Source organism: Saccostrea cucullata, unplaced genomic scaffold, assembly GCF_032062105.1.
Source record: "Saccostrea cucullata isolate Sc308-1 unplaced genomic scaffold, CSIRO_AGI_Scuc_v1 ctg120, whole genome shotgun sequence".
Classification (NCBI taxonomy): domain Eukaryota; kingdom Metazoa; phylum Mollusca; class Bivalvia; order Ostreida; family Ostreidae; genus Saccostrea; species Saccostrea cuccullata.
In genome coordinates, this window is record NW_026937312.1 from 181,273 (window position 1) to 207,008 (window position 25,736).

General features: G+C 32.9%; 3 protein-coding genes and 1 long non-coding RNA gene across 4 annotated transcripts; 3 read left to right on the forward strand and 1 right to left on the reverse strand.

Annotated features, from left to right (window-relative positions):
- The first annotated feature begins 4,247 nt into the window (after nucleotides 1-4,247).
- Nucleotides 4,248-6,811, forward strand: LOC134247867 (toll-like receptor 4). The gene has a single exon (XM_062730267.1). It carries the CDS (start codon nucleotides 4,464-4,466, stop codon nucleotides 6,744-6,746), a length of 2,283 nt encoding a protein of 760 aa, XP_062586251.1. The 5' UTR covers nucleotides 4,248-4,463; the 3' UTR covers nucleotides 6,747-6,811.
- A 1,956-nt stretch (nucleotides 6,812-8,767) lies between these two features.
- LOC134247882 (uncharacterized) lies at nucleotides 8,768-9,327 on the forward strand. Its single transcript, XR_009987943.1, has 2 exons — nucleotides 8,768-8,835; nucleotides 9,192-9,327. It is a non-coding gene; the product is annotated as an uncharacterized LOC134247882 (long non-coding RNA).
- Nucleotides 9,328-15,135: 5,808 nt separating this feature from the next.
- LOC134247880 (toll-like receptor 4) lies at nucleotides 15,136-17,893 on the forward strand. Its single transcript, XM_062730279.1, has one exon. It carries the CDS (start codon nucleotides 15,229-15,231, stop codon nucleotides 17,824-17,826), a length of 2,598 nt encoding a protein of 865 aa, XP_062586263.1. The 5' UTR covers nucleotides 15,136-15,228; the 3' UTR covers nucleotides 17,827-17,893.
- Nucleotides 17,894-19,397: 1,504 nt separating this feature from the next.
- LOC134247881 (elongation factor 2-like) lies at nucleotides 19,398-24,284 on the reverse strand. The gene is made up of 12 exons (XM_062730280.1): nucleotides 24,145-24,284; nucleotides 23,038-23,252; nucleotides 22,733-22,923; nucleotides 22,385-22,593; nucleotides 22,041-22,274; nucleotides 21,692-21,944; nucleotides 21,194-21,528; nucleotides 20,968-21,087; nucleotides 20,631-20,879; nucleotides 20,258-20,467; nucleotides 19,849-20,164; nucleotides 19,398-19,680 (listed from the first exon to the last, which is right to left on the reverse strand). Exons 1-12 carry the CDS (start codon nucleotides 24,145-24,147, stop codon nucleotides 19,487-19,489), a joined length of 2,529 nt encoding a protein of 842 aa, XP_062586264.1. The 5' UTR covers nucleotides 24,148-24,284; the 3' UTR covers nucleotides 19,398-19,486.
- Between the last annotated feature and the right edge of the window lie 1,452 nt (nucleotides 24,285-25,736).

Consider the following 25,736-nt stretch of genomic DNA (forward strand, 5'->3'; position numbering starts at 1 on the left):
TCCATAACGGATTCATTAAAAACGTGTGAAGTAAAATTCAGAAAAGAGTACTTAGAGAGGATTTCCATTTATAAAAATTTTGACGATATCTTAATTTGTTCGGATCCAAAAAGTTTCCAAATGTTAAGTTTCATACTTTTAAAGCCTTTTTTTTTGTTAGTGATACATAAAATGGCATAATAATCAAGTATGAATGACATTCAATAATTTTTTTAATATGCGTAATTCAATTACTATACAGAAATATAAGTAAAGCCATCAGCAATGGGGCTCTATACATAAGATAATCGAAAGCATTTAGAATTCTTCATGTCAAAAGATTTGAAGTTAATCACGAAACTATATTTTCTGAACTAAGTATCAAAGGCTATTTGCAATTATTTATTTAAGATTCAACAATAGCTGAACTTTGCAAAAAACACCCCAGTTTAATTATTGGAAGCTCGAAAGACTGTCATAGATATTATGATTGTACTTGGGAGGATAACACTTTGACGGGTTGGTTCTATCATTATGGAATTTGGCCTTCAAATAATTAACACGAATGTCATTATCCTTTCCTATTCTCTGAAGACACGATGCAGTGTGAAAACTACACTGCGGTGGATTGTGGACAAAGATATAAACCAGTATGGCAATGTGAGTTACCAAAGTTAATCTGCCAATGCTTAATCACGTTAATGAAACAAATTAAATCTTTTATTCAAAATTTATTTACAAAATAAAACGTTTCTTAAGGAGTATCGACCCTACGATAAGAGAGATAACTTTCCAAGTAAAATATATGAATACTACTCAGTTTTTTTTATCAAATTTTCATAGTTGACACCCTTGTATTGGATGGAATATATTAGAAATTGTGTACAAAAATTAGTATCAATATGAAACATGTCAGTGTTTATTTTTGTGCCGAAGACTAATTCATTAAAAAAATTCAAAGAAATCAGTTTATTCCGACACCTTTCCAAGAGAGAAAATGTGTCAACGTTATTAGTCTACTTTTTGTGCTTATTGAATGTCGAAAAGAATCACAGCAATGAAAGTTTAACAACTATTTCAACTCCTGATAAGAATTATGGCCTGTGCATAGTAAGATCGCGGAACATTAACTGCCAAGATTGGAAATATACAGCTTACGTCATTTCTATCTGTTACAATTCGACACGGACGGTATAGAAAACACTGGATTGAAATTCTAGTTTGAAATTCATATTTAGTACACATGAAGTGTATTCAAAATTAAAATGTGAATGTATGATCCAAAAGACAAATAAATTCAATTCCCAAATATATGTTGGTTGAAATTTATATTGATATGAGTTTATAGCCAATAATATAATCTTCAGGACACTGGTAAAAGTCATAGATGATTCAATATTGGTTAAAAAAAAGAGATGATGGTTGTCTATCGGGAAATTTTACAACATATTTCTATATAAAAAGAAGTTTTGAAATTGAAAAGTTTTTTTTTTAATAATTTTGAACAAAAACAATGTAATTTATGGAAATTTAGAATTAGTTCATATAATCTCAGAATTGAAAGTAAAAGATATGGAAAAGAATTAAACACGGTAGGACAGCAAACCACCCTTGCAAGAAATGAAAGAATTTGTAGAATGTGTGACATACATGACCTAGAAAGATCGATGTAAAATATCTCTATATGGAAGTCTACACCTAACTTGTCTGAGATCAAAGAAAGATTTACAAAAATTTTATTTAAATATATTTTCCTCAGCTTTTAAAACCATTTGGACTGAACATCGTCTCTAATAGTTCAAATATTAAAAAAACATTACAAACCATTTAAATTATTTATCAATAGTATGACTTTCAACAGTTTGTGATACTATACCTTAACTGCGCAATTGTCTGTAGGCCAATGTGAAATATGACCTCAATTTAAATCATGAATTTTTATTAGAAAAACTAAGTTTAGTTCGGGTTTCCTTTATATGATACAACAATTTACTTCGATCGGAACCAGGAAGGTCATGCATAAAAACAGTGAGTGAATGTATAATTTTTTTTTGTTGTTTTCATCTTTTTGCGTCATTTATATGACGCTGAAACAAAATGATTTATAAAACTTGTATTACATATTATAAGGATATACTTCTTTGTACTAAAAAAGAGAAGAAATTGCAAACTGCGATCGCTCATTTATTCGAATTTTTGTTCATGATAACAAACAATAATATTTTCTGAAATTAAAATAGTATATTTTTCCTAAGCTGGTACTTATCCGGTGAATATTATGACATGATTCCTTAAATTGAGTTATCCGTACAAATACAAGTATATAAAGATTTTATTATAAGCATTTCAAATTATTTAAAGATACTTTGATCATAATGTTGTATTACAATTATCAAACTCGCAAAACAATATAAACCCCTCCATTACTGAGTATGGTTTTCGAAGAAGATAAAATTTAAAGTCGAGATAGATATTTGGAATTTTTTTATATACTAGTATTTATCTTCACAAAGGAAATTCCTGTAGATGTGCTTTTGGAAACTTTGTTCAAATTTAGATTATATATTTCAGGAAAATATGGCTAACTTAATCACAGTACATTGTTTAATACGTTTTCTTTTACGTGACTCTATAATATTGCTACAGAAAGTGCCACTAACAGCCATGAAATTAGAAATATGCATATTGTGTTTATATAGCAGAAATTTGTGTAGTTACTTTACATCTTGGTTAAAGGACTAAATTACACAAGTTGGCATCACATTCACAGGTGTTGAGTGCAAGCAAGCGCGACCAATCGTATAAGTCTAATTTTACGAGATTTATATACACACAGCAATTATGGGTTCAACAGCTTTGTATTTATAAAAAAAAAACAGTCATTCTTGTATTTAAACCTATATTTCAAAGGCTAAATTCACAGAAGAATTTTTTTAAAAAATATATACAAAGAAGAGGAAAAGACTTCTCATCATATCCATGATATATCCAATGAAATTTGCTACCGGATAAGAGAAAATAGTATATGTATAACATTCGAGGCACAAACTTTTGTGACTTTATTCAAAATTGCACGAACATTAGTTCAACCTACATATAACAGGTTCAAAGTATCGAGTATATGGACCATGTAGTTAGTGAATGATGATTTTAAATTAGACTTGAAGCGAAACTATTGACATCCTTGTCTCAATTTTTTTTTCAATAACTTGCTCCTTTTTAGAAATCGTTTATATGCAGAACATGTCCTTGCGCATCAAATAAATTTAGACAAAAAAAAACAAACTTTTTAGAAAGTGTTTATATGAAGAACATGTCCTTGCACATCAAATAAACTTAGACAAAAAAACTTCATTCGCATATAATTATGATATATTGCTTAAAACATCAGTGAAGTTGAAAAACACCTCGTTAATTTAAACGAATAATGCTTTCTTTGCTTGTAAGTATGGGAATTAATACTTCAATTGTTTCAGAAAAAAAACAACATTTTACTTTTGAATGTTATTTATTCTGCAATGACTGCAACATTATCCTTCGTACTGACAAAGAACTTTTATTGTCTATATAATTACACTTGCATGTATAATTTAAAAAATAGGATTTAAAAAGCTAATTATTGTAGCACGATCGTACATCAGACGCTGCTCATCATATAAATTTGGCTTGCTTAGCGGCGTTTATTGACTTATTATCAAACGTGTTTTCTTAATAAATAAAGGAAATATTTAGTGGATGAAATATATAGAGATAACGAACAGTTTTCAAGCTCAAAAGTCCATTAAACAATACAAAATTGGAGCAGAGCAAACACGGACCTCAAAAACATCAGAAGTGGAGTCAGGTGCTATGGAGGAGTAAGCATACTACTATTAACTTTGCTAAAGTTTGTGATTTAAGATTTTTTTCGTTTTCTTGATTTTCAGCATATTCTTTACACACTCTTTATCCTGATTCAATTGAGGTGATATTTAGAATAATAATATAGACATCTCCAACATTATTCAACAAAGTTTTTTTGTTTGTTTCAAGAAGGAGCTTCGTTTTCTGTATTTTATCTTTTAGTAATAACATGCAAAATAAAGTAAGTTTCTCACTTTTTTTAGCAGTTGAAATTGTTTTCTTTTTGTTTATACCTCAACTAAATTGATACCCTATCTTTTGAAGGTCGGAAAATGTTGGAAAAGGTGTACATTGTAGTGATTTGCGCATATTGTATCATTTTGAGAGGAGCACGCTCAACGTTTTGCACCGAGGATCCCAAATGCCATTGCATTGATCTTCAGGATGGCCTAAAAGCAGATTGTTCAGGAAAAGGATTGATATTTCTTCCCAAATTTTCACAAAAAGTAACTCAAATAGACGCAAGCAACAACAATATAACGAAATATCCAAACTTATCGTACCTGCAATCGCTAACTTATTTAGATTTGTCTTACAACGATATAACGAACTTTCATAGTAGCACCTTTGATAATTTGATAATGCTCAGGACGCTTAATATTTCGAATAACAAATTTAAACTAAACGATGAGACTTTTCCTCCTTTGTTGTTTGAACGATTAACCAATCTGGAAGTTCTCAGTATGAAGGTCAAGGACCCACCAGACCCAAACAAAGAGGCATATCCTAAAAGTCTCTCACTGCTAACCGGGTTACGTCACCTGTCTATCAATGGACTTCCTAATAGCAGATTCGGTCGAAAATTTTCCCAGCTAAGGAAACTCTACCATCTGGATATTTCGGGAAATAATGGCGGACATTGTCAAGTCGAGACTATTGATAAAGATTATTTTACACATCTGAAGCATTTAAGGACATTATATTTAACACACTGTGGAATAAAATCATCGCATTTAAATGCATTTTCTGGATTATCGGATTTAAAAGAACTAGATTTGTCATATAATAAGGAATTCACTTTTAGAAATCTTAGGAATCTTACTTTTGATTTACAATTTACATCCATATATATATTAAAAATTAAACAGATACACTGCATTTTTGGAATGGGAACAAAAGTCACGTGGGATGATGTATGGTACATTCAAAATACATCCCTCACAGAGCTATACTTGGATAGCAATAAAATTGAGTTGTTGGAGGCCAATGTTACATGGATATTCCGGCGACTGAAAGTCTTATCTATAGCTGACAATCGTTTAACACAAGGCATATATATCTTCCAGTTCAGTGCAATGAGAAACCTTATTTGGTTAAATGTGAGTCAGTCATTTTCATCACATGACTTGATTGGCGGGAATTTCATCACAGATTTAAAATGCAAAGATGACTTGCCTTATTCAGTAAATCACCACACAATTACTAAACGAAGTGTTGGTTTTGTTCAAAGTTCTCTGAAAAGACGCAGAGAAAATTCACAGTTTCCATTAGTTTTTCCACTTCCACCAAAACTAAAAATAATGTATTTGGTCCATGGTTCATTGGGATATGATGTTCCAAAAGTAATATTTTTAGAAAATAGCCTACAAAGTCTTTCATTGCAGGGAAATCAACTATCCAATTTAATAGGTCCAATCATTGGATTAACGAAACTTAAGATTTTAAACTTATCCAAAAATAATTGCAAATATATTTCCGATTATTTCTTTGATTTCTGGAATTCTATTGAAACATTGCAACTGTCAAAAAACAAACTTGGCAATTCTTTAGCTAGAGATATTGATGGTAGGATTTTTAAAAAATTAACAAATTTGACACATTTGGACTTGAGTAATAATGAAGTTGAGTCGCTTTCGGAAAACGTGTTTCAATCACTATCTGCCATTTCGAAACTTGACCTTAGTTTTAATTTAATAGATAATCTTTTATTCAAATTCGGCCATATGAAAAGTTTAAAAGTTTTGAACTTAACAAATAATCGATTAGCATCTTTATCAGAAACAACAAGACGTACGTTGGATGATATAACAAATGGGAGGAATTATCCATTAACATTAGATCTACGTAACAATCCTTTACTTTGTAACTGTGATACAAAAGCGTCTATTAAGTGGATGTTTCTACAACAAAAGAAAAATATTGACTTACTATCATTTGAAACTTTTAACTGCTTCACGGAGGATAAAAGAATTTTCTCCTTCAAAGACAGAAAAATCTTGATTGAGTTGGATAAGAGGTGTGGACCGTACTCTGAGCTAGCTGCAGGAATGTCAGTGTTGATAACCGTGGTCCTTGTTCTCCTAATTTCACGAATCGCCTACCGATACCGTTGGAAGGTTAGATATTTTTATTACGCGACCAAAAGTAAATTTCATGGGTACAAATCACTCAAAAACCATTTGATATATAAGTATGATGCATTTATTTCCCATGCTGACGAGGACAGGGGTTTTGTGATTAAGAAGATGTTACCAAAGTTAGAAACTGAGCGAAACCTTAAACTTTGTCTTCACTTCCGGGACTTTGTACCCGGATATGACATAGCAGAAAATATATCAACAGCGATAAATCAAAGTCGATACACTGTTTTTGTGCTCTCGCCAGAATTTGTAAAATCTTACTGGTGTATGTTTGAACTAAGAATGGCGCAAATGGAAAGTTTTTACGAGAGAGCAGGAGAGGAGATGTTGTTTGTGGTACTCTACAAAGTTTTACCTAATCCCGAAATACCTCTACATCTTCGTGAAATGATGGATAAAAAATCTTACATTGAGTATCCAAAAGATGACCCAGAGAAACAAGATTTTTGGAGTAACATCCATTTCACTTTGAACGGATCCGGAGAAATTGTATCATCAGTTTGATACTATTTTTTCGTACATATTTTTCTTATTTGAATTGTATTCTTTATGTAGTATACGATTAAAAAATAAAAACATTACTTTTGAAGACCTTGTTTAAAGTTAAAATTGAAATTCAACAGCTTTAAAATTGCAAGGCGGTCCTTAGATTAAGACATTCACCAACATCATTGAAAAACTCAAGATTCTTTTTATTTTCATATTAGATTGGTGTTGTTGTCGTCGTTTTGGATGCATTAAACCATGATAACTATATCTCTCCACGTTAAAAGGTTACATGTACTGGTATATTAGGATATATGTAAGAAATAATTTCTAGCCTTAGTTTTATTTTATTTAATATATACAATTACTTAAAAATCATTTAATAGATATAAAAATATGAGGTATGCTTTTATGAAAGATACTGAAGAGGACAGGGATTTTGTGACAAAGACAATGTTACCAAAACAAAAAAGGTTGTGCTCTGCCGCTACAATTTTTATTCATACTGCTGTATTGGTTGAAGGGTGTACTGTATATGTGTTCGGTTGAGATAGCTTGCACTCAAATTTTTAGTTTTGATACTTAAATTCGATGAATTCATTTTTGAAACAAAATACAATGTAGAACAATTTGAGTTTATGTTTAACGTGCCTTGAGAAATTTTTCACATACATATGGAGAAGCCACTAATTGTCGACGAAGGGTTGCAAGTTACATACTCATGCTCGGCAATCAGGGCAATTGAGCAGTCGGGGATCCTTTGATGCCAATACCTACTGCAAAACATGATCTTAATTTACTCTGACTCATCCGAGGGACCGCTTACCACGTCCCACAGTAGGATTCGAACCCACGACGTTAAGATCAACTCCTTACTCCGCTAATTTAGGACCAAACCTCTAACCACTGCACCTCGCAGGCGACCATAAGCCATTGAAAATATGGCGGGAAACCACTTGCAATTGGGACTTCTTGGGATTTTTCATGGAGAATGAATAGAATTCTTTCTGAAAACTCATCTAGAATTAAACTTGTCTTAATGTTTTAGGAGACTGTCAAAACTACAAAGTACATATATTAGAATACAAATAGAGTTCGTGGACTAAATATTTATGCATACATTGCTGTATGAAATTTATCCTTAATTATATTAAGAATAACGCAATGGAAAATTTGCGCAAAATAGCAGAAGAAATGGTGTTTGTTGTTCTTTTAAGGATAAATCTAATCCAAACTTTACCTTAGCAACCTGTAGAAGAACAAAATCACGATATATACATCAACAGAAAATGACGCATAAATGTATAGAAAAAAGATTTTTAGGACAACTGCAATTCTAATTTGACGGCAAAAATTTGTAACATCAATTTAATATTTCAGTTTTCTACTTTATAGCCTATTTTACTGGCATATACTGAAAATGATAAGGCATTATTAATGTCGTATGCTTTTGTGTCATGGTGTTTTCATATCTCAATATGCTTTAACGTTTCAATCCGACTTTTATGTCTAAACAGAACTGTTGACATTCTTTATATAATGGAATTTTAAAAAGAAATTGAAAATGTTATACTCTGTTTACATAGATCGTCATCAAATGAAATTAATAAAAGTCACTTTGTAACTTTTAATTTTTTTCCTCAGAAAGATTACATTATTTGAAAGCATTTCTTACTGATTTGAAAACAACTGCGAAGATCGAGATTTTTTCATTATAATGATTTTGTTTGCAAGTAATTTATATATCCATGTATTACTAGGATGTGATGGTCATGCGGACTCATGCAAATGCCGGTAATGTGCTGTACTGATGAAATTCGTAAATTTTTAGAATAGTGTTTCAACACACTTTCTCTCCCATCTGAATAAAGAGAAATAACTATAATTTGTAATTCCCATCAATGTCTTCTTTCCTTTCTTTATTTTCACAGAAAAAAATTGATGTTATTTTCAAATAGTTTGATGTTATTAATTATATAAATATGATAGTTCACTTTGAACTCCGTATAAATTACAAAGAACCTCATCTTCGTTAAATAATATGTTCTTTAAAGTTTATCCAGGAAGTTGTACAGTTTGTGTTTGATGGGATTGAGACCTTTCCGCTGTCTGACTTCTGCTACAACAGCACTCCGAGCTCCCCGGGTGGCTCAAACCTCGCACACTAACCCCTTCTACCATCTTGCTGAGTCAGTCATGTGATCTTATTTGAATTTCATTCCAATGTTATACTTTTGAAATCCGAGTTACTTTGTTGCAGGCTCAACACTGTGTTCTTGCTTTCAACTATATTGTTGTAATTAACATGAGGAATTACACAAATAAAGAAACCTCACATAAGAGCTTTAGGCAGAGCGAAATATGAAATGAGTGACGAGACAGTTTCGACATGTATCGACATGATGCGTATTACTCCACCTATCACATCCGAGGTTTGAATGGAGCTTAGCGAAGTCAGCCGAGGATTGCCGATTGCTACGACAGTTCCGGCTTGTGACGTCTGCTCCAGAGGGTCGCCTGATAGAAGTTGCCAATGATCAAATACATATTGGGGAAAAGCCTGTCCACCTGTTTGTCCTCTCAACTCCTCTGCGAAACCTGCGAAATAAAACTCTGCGAAGAACCAACTGTACGTGTTTCAAAAATACAACTGTCCAGTTGTGGTGATTAATTCAATGTTGTAAATTAAGATTTACAAGGATAGACTTCCTCGTACTGGAGAAAGAGAAAAATGTAAACTGCGACACCAGTTCTCTCATTTATACAACATTTCGTTCAGGATGACAAACAAGAGACAATAACTGAAATAAAATAGCATATTTCTTCTTAACTATAGTGTATAAATATCTCCGATAAAGGTATCCGACCAATATTATAAAGAAATGATTTCTTTACCTGAAATATCCGTCAAATACAAGAATACAATAATTTTCATCATAAGCATTTCAAATTATTTAAAAATATTTTGATAATGGTTTTGCATTAAAATTATCACATTCGCAAAACAATACAGGCGCTTTCTTACTGAGTGTAATTTTCGGATAAGATAAAATATTAAAGCCGAGATAGATGTTTGTAATTTTTAATATATTTATTTTTACACAGGAACTTTCTGTACAAGTGATATTGGAGCCTAGCTTTGTTAAAATTCAGATTATATATTTCAGGAAAATATGACTAACTGAATCCCATCTGCACTTGAAATGCTTAAACAGTGATGCACGAAATAGAATGTAAACAAACAAAACTATAATATTAAATGCAAGTGAGAAATTCATTCTATAGGTTCAGCTCTTCAGATGAACACAAATATGCAAATATTTCTCTCTCTCTCTCTCTCTCTCTCTCTCTCTCTCTCTCTCTCTCTCTCTCTCTCTCTCTCTCTCTCTCTCTCTCTCTCTCTCTCTTTTAAATAATTCAAATATCAAACTCAGCACAAAGTTTAATACCTTTTCGTTTACTTGACTTTATAATTCTCTCACAGAAAGTGTTGCTAACACCCAGGAAATTAGAATATGCATACTGTGTTTATATAACCGAAATTGGTGCAGTAACTTTATATCTTGAATAAAAGACTAAATTACACAATTTAGTATCAAATTCACAGGTGTCATGTGCAAGAAAGTGCAACCAATCGTATAAGTTTAATTTAACGAGATTATAGGCGACATTGTGAATTCACACAATAATAAGGAAATCAACATCCAGAGCTTCATCTTTATGGAAAAAATCATTCAATCATGTTTTTAAACCTACATTTCGAAAGCCAAATTCACAGAAGGATTTAAAACAAATTATAAGAAGAGGGGGAAGAGACTTCGCATCATATCCATGACATATCAAATGAAATTTGATAACGGATGAGTGGAAAATTAGTAGAACATTCGATGCACTAACTTTTGTGACTTTATTTGAAATTGCGTGAAAGGTAGGTCAACCTACACGTAACAGGATCATTGCATCAAGTCTATGGACCATGTAGTTTGTGAAACGTTGATTTCAAATTAGACTTTATCCTTGTATCATAGTTTTTTGTCAATAACTTGTCTCTTATAAGAAATTGTTTATATGAAGAATATGTTCTTGCGCATCAAATCAACCTAGACAAAAACTTCATTTGCAACAACAATGAAAGTGTTTTATTTCACTTTTACAAAATTAGCAAAAACAAGCTGCGGTGATCTTGCCTATAAGCATTAGAAGACATAAATATGATTTTTCTATATCGCTTAATACATCAGTGAAGTTGAATACATTTCGTTAATTTAAACAAAAAATTCTTTCTTTGCTTGTAGGTATGGAAATTAATATTTCAATTGTTGCAGAAAAAATACATTTTACGTTGGTTATGCTATTTTATTATGCATTAGCTGCAATGTTATCCCCCGTAGTAACAAAGACATTTTATCGACCTATTTTTGTATTCATATGAAGCAGAATTTGTCCAAAATAGAAGAGAACACTTCCTGTGGTCTTCAACTTGTCATTTAGATATATTAGACGTCGACAACGTATTGTCAATTAACAATGGTAACTTTCATTCTTATTTCGATAGCTTGAGACAAAAGACACCACAGATTCTGACACATCTGTTTCATATTTGGAAATTTTATTTGAAAAAGACTTTCATGGTAATCTAACAACCAAGCTCTATGATGACTTTAACTTTTTTATCGTCAACTTCCTTTACTTATGCAGCAATATACCTTCATCACCTGCATACGGAGTTTATATATCTCAGTTAATTCGATTTGCAAGAGCATGTTCTATGTAGGGATTTCTTAAACGAGGTAAATTATTAACAAACAAGTTGATGAAACAAGATTATCAGCAGTCTCGCTTAAAGCCATCATTCGTAAGTTCTATTGTCGATACAAGGACCTTGTCAGTAAATACAATTTACCATTAATTCAAATGCTGACTAATTTTTATACTAATTGTTAGTCCATCATTTACAAACAAAATTGACTACGAATTATTCCGTTATTCCCCGAGAAGGGGCACACAGCGAGTGTGACCAGTCGGCAGGGGATGCTCACTCCTCCAAGACACCTGATCCCACCTCTGATGTTTTGGAGGCCCGAGTTTGCTTTGCTCCTATTTTGTTTTGTTTTATGGACTTTTGATCTTGAATACTTTTCGTTATCTTCATATGGTTCATCGTCTTTATTTATACTTGTATAAATAATCCAAAAAGTAGGGTTTAAAATGTTAATTATTGTAGAATGATCGTACATAAGACACTGCTCAAGAAATAAAGTTGGCTTGATTAGCAGCGTTTTTTGATTGAATATCAACCGTGTTTTCAAATAAAGAAAATATTTAGTGAATGAAATATTTTGAGCATTCCCTGCCTAGCGGTCAGACCCGTCGTTATAATCGGGAAATAACGGAAAAAACGAATAAATTGTATTTGTTGACAAAGTCATTATATTGACAAGAGATCTTATGAAATGATAACTTTAAATGTGAGTGCTGATATTCCTGTTTTATCATCTTGTTTGTCAATGATTTATCTCGTTTAAGAAACTGTACATACACAGAGCATGTTCTTCAATATTGAATCAACTGAGATATATTAACACCGTATGAAGGTGATGAACATACATGTTTATTGCTGCATAACATTTAAGAAAGGGAAGTTGATATTTGAAAAGTTATTTAAATTCATCAGGTTTATCATAATGCTTGGTTATTAGATTACCATTAACGTCTTTTTCAAGTAAAATGTCTAAATATGAAACAGAGGCGTCAGACTCTATGAGGTCTCTTTTATCTCAAACCCATCAGGATATATATATTCTTTGGATAAAAGAATGGAAATAACCATTGTTGATTGACAATACGTCGTCCAATTATCTAAATGTCGAGTTAAAGGGCACAGTAAGTGTTTTCTTCGTTTCAAACAAAAGATTTTGGACAAATTCTGCTTCATATGAAATGAATATAAAAATAAGTCTGCTTATAACGGGGCTTAACTAGTACCCATGAGAATTCCAATTGTTTGTTGGAAGACCTGATCTCCAGAAACCACATAAATATCGTCAATCAGAGACATCTTTTTAATGTTACTTCAGAGTACGTGTGTGTACATTCATCATGATTTTTTAACAAATTAATCTTGAAAATGACCAATGACAAGGAAGGTAAAGTTACGAGGTCCGTTTTTTAATGAGGGATATGGAGATAACGAACACTATACAATATCAAAGTCCATAAAACAATGAAAAATAGAAGCAGAGCAAAAAAACCTCCAAAACATCAGAGGTGAGATCAGGTGCCATGGAGGAATGATCATCCGGTGCCGACCGGTCACACCCGCCGTCGGCTCCTTGTCATTATCGCGAAATAACGAAAAATTTCTTCATCACGTGAGTGTATGAATAATGGACTAACAATTTGTATGAAAAACGTCAGTCAGCATTTGACTCAATGATAAAGTGTATTGTTTACACGGGAATTTTCGCCCTTCTTACAGGTGGGCGAATTTTAAACGGGGCGATTTTAAAGACACAGTATAATTTCTTAAACAAAACATTGACTGGGAGAGTTAAAACAGAATCATAAAATTTTATTTAGAGTCGGATTTTACAATATAAACATAAGCTCTGTAAAGCTTTTGACCGACATATTACATTAGTACTACATAGGCATGGATACATAAATGCATATAACACAGTTAGGATTACATTGTCATGCATCAAAAAAGACATATTTATACATACACCCACAAAACAACACAGAAAAGCACATATATCATGCATATAAATAAGACAAAACACAGGAAATAAATATAAATGAATGTCAAAATAGCACTAGTCTTATGTTCTAAATGAATAGTCTATGATTTATGTATTTTGATAAAAATATAGCACATTTGTTGAGTTAAAAGTATATGTGTAATACTATAAATTTATGGTAACTAAGTTTACTCACTATTAAAGCAAACAAGCAAAAGGAGCTTAAAACAGAGGAAAATACCAAAATAAATAAAAAGGAAACTAAAAAGAAATTGAGCAAAAAAACTGAAGATTAAGATACGAAGATTAAGATCTTCAGGAGCCGCACTTACAGGAATCTCCATTCCAATTGTTAATTAAACTTTCGAACTAATTGATTGTGGATGCATTTCTAATTGTTTCAGGGAGTTCATTCCATAGTTTGGCTCCTGCATATCTAAAAGAGTGTAATCCATGTTTTGTAGTTTTTACCCTAGGTACCTGTACTGTAGTAGTTTTCCTAAAATGATATGGGGTTTCTTGAGTAAATAAATCAGATAAATAAGCAGGACTTTCATTCTTTAAAATTTTAAGAACTTCTGTAGCCAATATCCTTAATCTAAAACGGGACAGAATTGTTTGAAAGAGTGAAAGAGCGAAAATAACACGGGCGAAATTAATTATTCTGTATTTAGTATTTGATGACAAGGTCATTGTATCGATCATAGAACCTACGAAATGATGAATTAAAATGAGACTGCTGATATTATTGTTTCATCAACGTGTTTGTCAATAATTTACCTCGTTTTAGAAATTGTTCATACGTAGAGCATGCTCTTGCGTATCGAAATAATTGAGATATATAAACTCCGTATGCAGGTTGATGAAGGTATATTGCTGCATAAGTAAGGGAAGTTGTCAAAGTTAAAGTCATCACGTTTATCATAGAATTTGGTTGTTAGATTACCATTAACGTATTTTTCAAGTACTAGTAAAATTACAAATATGAAATAGATGAGTCAGACTCTGTAATATATTTTATCTCAAGCTCACCAGGATATATCGTATAATGCGTATATCGCACAGTACATAAGAATTAAATTTATCATTGTTAATTGACAATACGTCGTCGATATATCTAAATGTCGAGTTGGAGGCAACAGCAAGTGTTTTCTTCTTTTCGCGCATAAGAATTTACACCAATTCTGCTTCATATGAATACAAAAAAGCTCTGCTAATAACGGGTGCAATTGGTATCCATGGGAATTTCTACAGATTTTGGGTAGAGATGGAAGAGTTTAGTACTCGAGAAAAAAATGGGAATTAACAGTAAATGGCTATGATTTCAAAATGCCTATCTCTAATTTATCTATCGTAAGGAAATTTGTGTAAATCGTAAAGACATATACATGTACTTAGTTTTACTGCTATTGATTTTGCAAAATTTTGAGATTTAAGATTTTTTTTTTTTTTTAGCTTTCATGATTTATAGCATATTCTTCACACACTATCCTGATTCGATTAAATTGATATGTAAAAATAATCATATAGACATCTCCCACCTCAAACATATTTCAACAAAGGTTTTTTTTGTTTGATTCAAGAAGGAAATGTGTTCAACTATTTATGAACTATTCATATTCATATTCTGTATTTTGTTTTTAAGTAATAACATGCAACACAAATTAAGTTTCCCACTTTTTCAGCATTTGAACTTGTTTTTCTTTTGTTCATACCTCAACTAAACTGATACACTATTTTTTTCTTTTGAAGGTCAGAAAATGTGGGAAAAGGTGAAGATGTTAGTGATTTGTGCATATTTTGTCATTTTGAGAGGAACACGCTCAACTTTTTGCACCGAGGACCCAAATATAAAATGCCATTGCATAGATCTTCAGGATGGCCTAAAAGCAGATTGTTCAGGAAAAGGATTGATATTTTTTCCCAAATTTTCACAAAAAGTGACTCAAATAGACGCAAGCCACAACAAAATAACAAACTGTCCAAACCTATCGTACCTGCAATCGCTAACTTATTTAGATTTGTCTTACAATGATATAACGAGCTTTCAAAATAACCCCTTTGATAATTTAAAGATGCTCAGGACGCTAAATATTTCGAATAACAAATTCAAATTAAACGATGAAACTTTTCCTCCTTTGGTGTTTGAATCTTTAACCAATCTGGAAGTCCTTAGTATGAAGGTCAAGGACCCACCAGACCCAAACAATGACACATATCCTGAAAGTCTCTCACTACTAACTGAGTTACGTCAACTGTCTATTAATGGACTTCCTAATGGCAGATTCGGTCGAAAATTTTCCCAGCTAAGGAAACTCTACTATCTGGATATTTCGGGAAATAATGGCGGACATTGTCAAGTCGAGAATATTGATACAGACTATTTCACAAATCTGAAGCATTTAAGGACACTATTTATGACACACTGTGGAATAAAATCATCGCATTCAAACGTATTTTCTGGATTATCGGATTTAAAAGAACTAGATATGTCATATAATAAGGAATTCACTTTTAGAAATCTTAGGAATCTTACTTTTGATTTACAATTTACATCCATAAATATATTGAAAATTAAACAGATACACTGCATTTTTGGAATGGGAACAAAAGTCACGTGGGATGACGTATGGTATATTCAAAATACATCCCTCACAGAGCTATACTTGGATAGCAATAAAATCGAGCTGTTTGAGGCCAATGTTACATGGATATTCCGGCGACTGAAAATCTTATCCATAGCTGACAATCGTCTAACACAAGGCATATATATCTTCCAGCTCAGTGCAATGAGAAACCTTCTTTGGTTAAATGTGAGTCAGGCATTCTCGTCACATGACTTGATTGGCGGGAATTTCATAACAGATTTAAAATGCAACGATGATTTGTCTCATTCAGTAAAACACCACACAATTACTAAACGAAGTGTTGGTTTTGTTCAAATTTCTCTGAAAAGACGCAGAGAAAATTCACAGTTTCCATTAATTTTACGACTTCCACCAAAACTAAAAATAATGTATTTGGTCCATAGTACATTGGGATATGACGTTCCAAAAGTAATATTTTTAGAAAATAGCCTACGAAGTCTTTCACTGCAGGCAAATCAACTATCTTATTTAACAGGCCCGATCATTGGATTAACGAAACTGAAGATTTTAGACTTATCCAAAAATAATTGCAAAAATATTTCAAATAATTTTTTCGATTTCTTGAATTCTATTGAAACATTGTATCTGGCAAAAAACAAACTTAGCAACTCTTTAGCAAGAGATATTGAAGGTAGAATTTTGAAAAATCTAACAAATTTGAAACATTTGGACTTAAGTGGTAATGAAGTTGTGTCGCTTTCGAAAAACGTATTTCAATCACTCTCAATGATTTCGAAACTTGACCTTAGTTTTAATTTAATAGATAATCTTCTATTCAAACTCAACCATATGAAAGGCTTAAAAGTTTTGAACTTAACAAATAATCGATTAACATCTTTGTCAGAAACAACAAGACGTTCATTTGATGGAATAACAAATGGGAGGAATTATCCATTAACATTAGATCTACGTAACAATCCTTTACTTTGTAACTGTGATACAAAAGCGTCTATAAAGTGGATGTTTCAACAACAAAAGAAAAGTAATAACTTCATATCATTTGAAACATTAAACTGCTCCACGGAGGACAGAAGAATTTTCTCCTTCAAAGACAGAAAAATCTTGATTGAGTTGGATATTCGGTGTGGACCGTACTCTGAGCTGGCAGCAGGGATTGCGGTGTTGATAACTGTGGTCCTTGTTCTCCTAATTTCACGAATCGCCTACCGATACCGGTGGAAGATAAGATATTTTTATTACGCGACCAAAAGTAAATTTCATGGGTACAAATCACTCAAAAACCATTCGATGTACAAATATGATGCATTTATTTCCCATGCTGACGAGGACAGAGATTTTGTGATTAAGAAGATGTTACCAAAGTTAGAAACTGACCGGAACCTAAAACTATGTCTTCACTTCCGGGACTTTGTACCCGGATATGACATAGCAGAAAATATATCAACAGCGATAAATCAAAGTCGATACACTGTTTTTGTGCTCTCGCCAGACTTTGTAAAATCTTATTGGTGTATGTTTGAACTAAGAATGGCGCAAATGGAAAGTTTTTACGAGAGAGCAGGAGAGGAGATGTTGTTTGTGGTACTCTACAAAGTTTTACCTCATCCCGAAATACCTCTACATCTTCGTGAATTGATGTATAAAAAATCTTACATTGAGTATCCAAAAGATGACCCAGAGAAACAAGACTTTTGGAGTAACATCCATTTCACTTTGAAAAGATCCGGAGAAATTGTAGCATCAATTTGATACTATTTCTACTCATATATCTTTTTTAATTTGATTATGCGTTAACTTTTCAATCCGCCTTTTATATCTAGACAGAACTACATTAATAATAATTAAGCATAGAATTCATATTTTGGGATGTCTTCGGTCCTATAACACACCTGGCCGTGCCGACAAATTGAATACCTCGCGTTAGTGCGATATGATAATTTGTCGACAAGGCCAGGTGTGTTATAGGATTGAAGACATCCCAAAATATGAATTCAATGCTTATATTTACATTTTCTAATTTTCCTTTGTCATAATTGTTTATTTTGTTCATGTTTAATGTGAATTTAGCGCCCTTCGGTATTGGTGCGCTTAATAAACGTAATAGCCGTTTGTGACGTTGCAAAGTTAAATGACGCAAATAAACATTGCGAGGAAAAAAAAATGACAAATTAAATTTTAATGCACATTTGTTGAATTTTATGTTACTTTTAAAAGGCTAGTTTGTTTAAATGAAATTGAGTCAAAGCAATATACATTTTGGTGTTCCTAAATATTGAAAATGTATGTAGTTCCTACTGTGTATTCTACCGCGCTGTGACAAGGTTTTGCGTGTGTTATAGAAATTTGAACGTCGTGGATTTCTAATGGATTTGATAAAGAAAATTACACTAAATGTAAATATACGGTCTTTATATAGTGGAAATTTAAAAATAAAATGAAAATGTTGCACTATGTTTACATAGAACGTCATGAAATGAAATTAATAAGAGTTACTTTATTGTAATATATTTTTTTCTCTCAAAAACATTACATGATTTTAAAGCTCTTAAACAAGAGGTTTTATTTTGATTTCAAAGTTGCAAGCATTTGTTTGAGATATAATTTTAATTGGCTATGTATCAGCTTTTGAATTACTTTTTTTAAATACACTGTGAAATTTTGTGAATTATGTTCATTTCACATGCAAAATCTAGCTGTGAATGTACGAAATTTTACGAAAGTATGGTCCTTTTTCTATATATTTGAAGTAATTGTATGATTTGTTCGATTTGGTACCTGTTTTGTTTTTGTTCGTTAAGGACAGATGATACAAACAAAAAAAGGATGCCTGGATTGGTATATATTTTTTGGCCCAATTTCATTGCAAATGACGCAAATGTTTTAGAATATAAAGAAATTGTAAACCTTCTGTGATGTTCAAAAGTCTGCCTTTCTGAAACCATCCCGATTTATCTATACAAATATTTTTCACTTTAAATTCCATTTTTGTGCAAATTTGAATAAAAAATTAAAAACTATGCGGTGAAAAAATTCATTTTATTCATTTAAACATGACCCAAGGTGTTATTTTCAAATTCTCTGACGAAAGTTTGTTTGTATCATCTGTCCTTAAGATAATATTGTTTACAAGTAATTTATTATCCATGTAAAACTAGGATGTAAAGACCATGCATATGCCGGTTATGTGATGTACTTATGATATTCGTAAATTTTAAAGAGTAGTGTTTCAACCCACTTTCTTTTTTTCCCATCTGAATAAAGAGAAATAACTACCATTTGCGATTCCCATCATTGTTGTCTTTTAATTTTCCTTTCTTTATTTTCACAGTAACAGTTTAATGTTATTAAATATGATAGTTCATTTTGGACTTCGTACAAATTACAAACTTCAACTTCGTTAATATGTTCTTTAAAGTTTATCCAGGAAGTTGTCCAGTTTGGGTATGATGGGATTAAGACCTTTCCGCTGTCTGATTTCCGCTACGACAGTTCCGGCTCGTGACGTCTGCTCAAGAGGGTCGCCTGATAGAAGTTGCCAATGATCAAACACGCACTGGGGAAAAGCCTGTCCACCTGTTTGCCCTCTCAATTCCTCGGCGAAACCTGCGAAAAAAAAATTATTCATGCACCTTCAAAATAAAGTACTGTACTGAAAAATTTAACATGACGACAGTCTTTAACCGCGAGGATTGTGGTATGCTACTGAAGTATTAATAGAGGTTTGTGTCACTAGTAATTCCAAACTGTATCAAGATAAACAAATGAGCTTACCAAAAGATTCGTTGACAGGAAGATGGGCTTTTAAACTGTACATAGGAGATCCAATCTTCTGCTGCTCTTCGATCATTTCACCGCGTCGTTTTGATAGCACATTGAAAACTCCTCCCATTACTGTCGGTGGAACCTCAATATCCACCAGGTAAACAGGTTCTAGAATTCTTGGCTGGGCTGTCAGAAAAGAAGCAAACATACATCGCCTTGTCGCTGGAATCATTTGTGCTCCCTTACGGTGGGCGGGGTCAGAATGCGCACTGAGATCTTCCAAATTAAACTTAACCCCTCGCATAGATTCTTCGCAAAGAACACCCTGAAAATGAAATTCATATTAGAAATATTTGCAAAGACTAATACATGTATTATTTCAGTTTGTCGCCATTTAGTGTACCATTTTTTAACATACTTCTTCCGTTGCCCATTGGAACCCGGCTACGATCGTGTCCTTGACCTCATTTAAGTACTGGCAAGACTTAGTCACGTCAGTAAGCATATTGGGACCAGAAGAAGCAGGACCAAAACACCAGATCTTCTTTGTTTGATGTGAATCCATTCCGAATTTTTCCACCAGGTACCTTCCACGTTCCTTCACATCTCTCATATTGTTAATTTTTCCCTGAAATTGTTGATGATATAGAAATAAATTAAAGGTAAAAATTATTTGACGAACGACTTAAAGTTGATATTTATCTCTTATCTCAAGATTTTAATTGTACAAGCATAATCAATCTATACTTCACACCGACATTGTTTCAAAAAAGAAGTCATGTTTAACTTACAGAATCAAATTCCTCTGCCAGTCCCTCTGGCATGGGCTCCGCCGTCATAAAAACGCGGCAATGTTTATTTCCAGACTTTGACAAACAGACTTGACTGGACTTTTGTGAAACTGTTTCTTTGTAGGTGACAATAGGATCATGTTTCTTGAGAGGGACACAGGCGTGCTCTTCTTCCAGGTCCTTCAGACATATTTCTAGATGGAGCTCTCCTGCTCCTGCCACGATGTGCTGACCAGCCTCAAAAGAACACTGCAATCAACAGAAACAAAACAATATCATAATGGTGTAACTCAACAGCCATTACTTCAGATTGCAGTGGGAAATATAGATGCCTTACCTGCACCATAGGATCAGACTTGGCCAATCGCTGTAGACCTTCAACAAGCTTCGGTAAATCGGAAGGGTTGACGACATCCACGGCTACTCTCACCACTGGACTAACGGAAAATTTCATCACCTGTTTTTACAAGAAATTCTTTGTCATTCAACCAAAAGGAAAAACGCAAAAGGTTTTTCTGTATTCAAACCAATTTTGTGCTTACTATTCTACATCTATCCCATACCTTCATGTTGTGGGCTTTCTCATACGTTGTTATTGTGCCAGACTTGACCAAGAACTTGTCTATCCCGCCAAGACCCACAACATTTCCACACGGCACATCTCCCACTGAGGTTATCTTATTCCCCATCATGATGACAGCCCGGGGGTTAGTCTTATAGAACAGATCATGTGACTTTCCGGGTTCGTACTGAGGACCCATGACCCGCACTTTCATTCCAGACGATATGGTTCCAGAAAATACGCGTCCAAAAGCGAAAAAGCGTCCTTTGTCAGTGGATGGTACCATTTTGGAAATGTAGACCATCAAAGGGCCGTCAGGGTTACACTCTTTCATTGCTTTAGATTTAAAAAAACAGAATATAAAAGATGTGCGTTTGGAGGTAAACTTACCCAACTACCGGGTATATTATATCAAAAATAAAAGAGAAATATAAAATCCCACACCCAACTCTTTCAATGACTTGCATTTGCATTTGTATAAGCACTAATAAAAACGCACCTATCGCCGCTTCGTCGTCATTTGGTCCTTCATACAGGATCTCTGTACGGTACTTCTGGGCCACATCTGGCGATGGTAGGTGTACAATTATCATCTCCAACATCGCATCGCCGACAGGCAGCCATTTCATCATCACGTTCCTCATAAACTCCTTTCCTTCTAAAGCTTTCTCTTCACTGGAGAGTTGCAAATCTAGTTTTTCTGTAAGCTTGAAAATTTCGTCTTTTTCCATTGACTTGGTTGCTTTTAGCATCTGTGAAAGAAAAGGAAAATGTCTGATCCGTTCAATTATCGTTAGTTAACTTTATGTTCCGTTAAATATATCCAATACATGGACCTATATTCATACCTTATATAATGGTTCCAGAACAAACTTGTTGAAACCTCGAACATAACCATCGCCTTCTGTCCTCTTCCATTTTCTCGTTTCCGGATTATAAAAATGGTCTCCCCAAAGCTTCCTCATGAACTTGTCCTCATCAGTACCCAATCTTGCAGCGTACATTTTTGCAAATTTTCGAAGAGTGAAGCCCCAACGGTGCAATCCAGATCCGAAAGCAACATTTCCTAAGGATGGGTCCAACTGCAAACAAAAAAGAGAAACAGTGAAAATTAAAGTTTAGAGTTCATCCAATATATTATTCAACATTTAATTAATGTAGATCTTGAAATGATGGACTTGGGTGAACTTACTGTTGTGTCACTCAAACAGCTATCGTTCTCGCCGTATGTTGCCAGAATTGCGTTCACTCGTTCGATGCTTCCACGTAATTTGCAGTAGAGTTCTTCAGGTTCCAACTGTGTCTCAAAAATACATCTGTCCAGTTTGTTAATCATCAATATAGGCTTGATTCTCTCAGCCAATGCCTGACGTAAAACGGTCTCCGTCTGTACGCATACGCCTGAAATAGATTTATGCGAAATATTTATAAAATTTTCTTTTTTGTTATGGTTGAACTGCAATTTACCGCTATCAGGAGTAAGGTATCGGACAAAAAAGTTGGATTTACATGGTCCATATCGAAACAATTCTGCGCTTACCACTTATGCTGTCCACTACAACCAGCGCTCCGTCTGTCACTCTCAACGCTGCCGTAACCTCAGAGGAGAAATCCACGTGACCAGGGGAATCAATCAAATTAACGAGGTATTCGCGGATTCCACCCTCTTCCTGTTGGACATGCGATTTAGGTAGCATTCTTGTTTCAACCTCATAAAATAGGGATATTGCTCTGAAATTTTTTTTAGATAATATCAGTTATGCATCATACTAGTATTTGATACTCAAAAATTAATGTTATATCTGTGAAATTGTCATCATTTCTTGTTTGCGGTATACAGCTTACGTTGACTTAATCGTGATTCCTTTAAGTTGTTCGTCCTTTCGTGTGTCCATGGCACACTTATCCCCCGCCTGGTCAGCTGATATGACTCCAGCTCTTGCCAAAAGTGAGTCCGTTAAGGTGGTCTTTCCATGATCCACGTGGGCGATGACCGAGATATTTCGGATCTGCCTGGGTCGGGACATCACCGTCCGCAATTGTTCTTCTGAAAATTTCACCTGAAAAAGGTTGTTCTTGTCAATTATAATTGTAATTTTTTAATACTCTATCGGAGTCACTACGTAAAAAGAAGTTGTTTTTTTTTTTTTTTTTTTTTTTTGATGAAATTATATCTTACGAACTGACTTGTTGATTTACAGTATTATACATGAAAAAAAATCTGTTTATTTTGCCCATCTGTATCGTAAATCATGTATATACAAAACCAATTACAAGTATTATTCCTAAATTCTCAATCACTTCCTTTTACTACAATCGATGAAACTTTATTAGCATTTAATGATATTTTTTTCTTTCGTTCAAAACATTTTTTGTTCCAGTTCAAAACTGAATTTAGAAGTTGTTTTTTTCTAATCGTACATCCAAGAATCGAGTTCAATTTTTTTAAAATTGTAATGATTTTTTTTCCTGTATCATTTCCTGTATCATGCTTTTCATTTTCTTTCTCATAGAATAAGAGGAGCAGACCAATTCAACCATTGAAAATTTAATTTTCAAACTCATATCACTTGTTAAAACACTTATAAATTAGTAGCAATTGTATACTCCTACGTTTTACTAATTTGGAAAAAAGCTATAATTATTTGGTCATCAGCATTTTACAATTGCAACTTGATTTGATTTACGCATGCAATATTTCAATAACTGCGATATCTTAATTTTATTTGAAGAAATCTTTAATAAAATTGCTAAAGCGCTTCGTATACTTTACTGATATTTTTAAATAGTGAAAGGGTGTTTCTTTTTAATTTAAGTTTTATGTTAATTTTGCTATCCATCGGTAATTTATATAGTTCCGTTAATAAAGCATTTAATTTTTAGCATTAAAAAAAAAGAAAGAAAACCTTTAGTAACTTCTTTGTATTTTTAATTACTTTTTATTAAACTTACCATATTATTTTTTTTCTCCTCTGCACGGCGTTCAACACTTTCTTCGCCCCTTCAGGGCCTTAGTTTTTTATCCTCCGAAGAGAAAGGTAAATTGTTCACATTTCTGATAATCGCATTGCCCGCCTGAAGTTCTTTATATACCCCTCGATGTACATTTCGCAATATCTAATGTACCTTGAGAAATGAGACCGTAGGTATTGTGAAATGTACATTATTAACAATCGATACACCTCGGCGTTATTAGTGTCTCGACTATGGGGCATTAAATCGATCCATTTATATTTGGTGTATGCGTATACAGTCTATATATGTCTCTAATATTAATAGATTCCTTTAAATACCTTTATTTTTTTTTGTACCTCACATTATAGCAATTTGTTTCAACATTTCAATTTTTATAATATTTTTTTTATTATTTTATCTTAACTATGCATGTAATTTGAATTTAAAAAACAAATTATAATTTTTGGTAAATATTTTGAAAGAAAGGAAAAAATAATCTTATTGATTTGGATGCATTGCCCAGACTAGTCAAGCTGTGTTGGGGGTAATTAAGAGTAGAGCAGTGTCTAGTGTGGTCAAGAATAGTAAGTCTTTATTGAGTGGAGCAATGGGAGCTATTGTTCGTAGAATCGGGAGCAGTGTATTGAGTTAATAAGTTATGTACTATACGTACATCCTCTCTACATGCAGTTGTAAAACATTTATTTATGTGTATATATATATATATATATATATATATATATATATATATATATATATATATATATATATATATATATATATATATATATATATATATATATATATATATATATATATATATATATATATATATATATGTATATATTATACGTGTGATAAATGGACTTTGTAGACATTGTATATAATGATATGTTGTATGTTGACTAATAAAATGTTAAGGTCAAGCTAGGTTATGACAGTTTGATAAGGATATGATAAAGATATATGTAGAGTTGGAGTTAGTTAATTAGTAGGATAAAGCTAATGTTTTAGATAATCATCTATTGGAGCTAAGATTTGTATATAATAAGTGTGACATTTATAGAAGTGGCAGAGTGCTTTACTAGGATTTAGACAGTACATATGCTAGCATAAATGTAACATCTATCGTTTGTATTGTGCCTCCTCATTGTATATTTGTAAATAAATTAGTGTACTGTTTACTGACTTTTTATTGGATTTAGCATTACAAGAATTATAGCAGGATTTATTAACCAAGGATATCTTTTTAATTACAAATGGATATATACACAGTGGAATTAAAAAGTTATAATTGCTCGGTCATTATCACGGCCGGCCGCATTACTTTCACCTTTTTATGCGTCCGAATCTATAGATCCGAGGCGTATGTTGTTTTTGTTCCGTCTGTTTATCTGATTGTCTGTTTGTCTGTCTGTTGTCAACTTAGTCCGAAAAATCTGACGTTTTCCTGGCTTTTTTACGATTTTACATGCCAGGAAAACAATTCGACTGGCCTGCCTGTCTGATATCCGATATTTTCCTGCGTACGGTAAAGACAGGCAATACCAGTCTCTTGTCAATTTTAACGCCATAACTTTTGAACCATG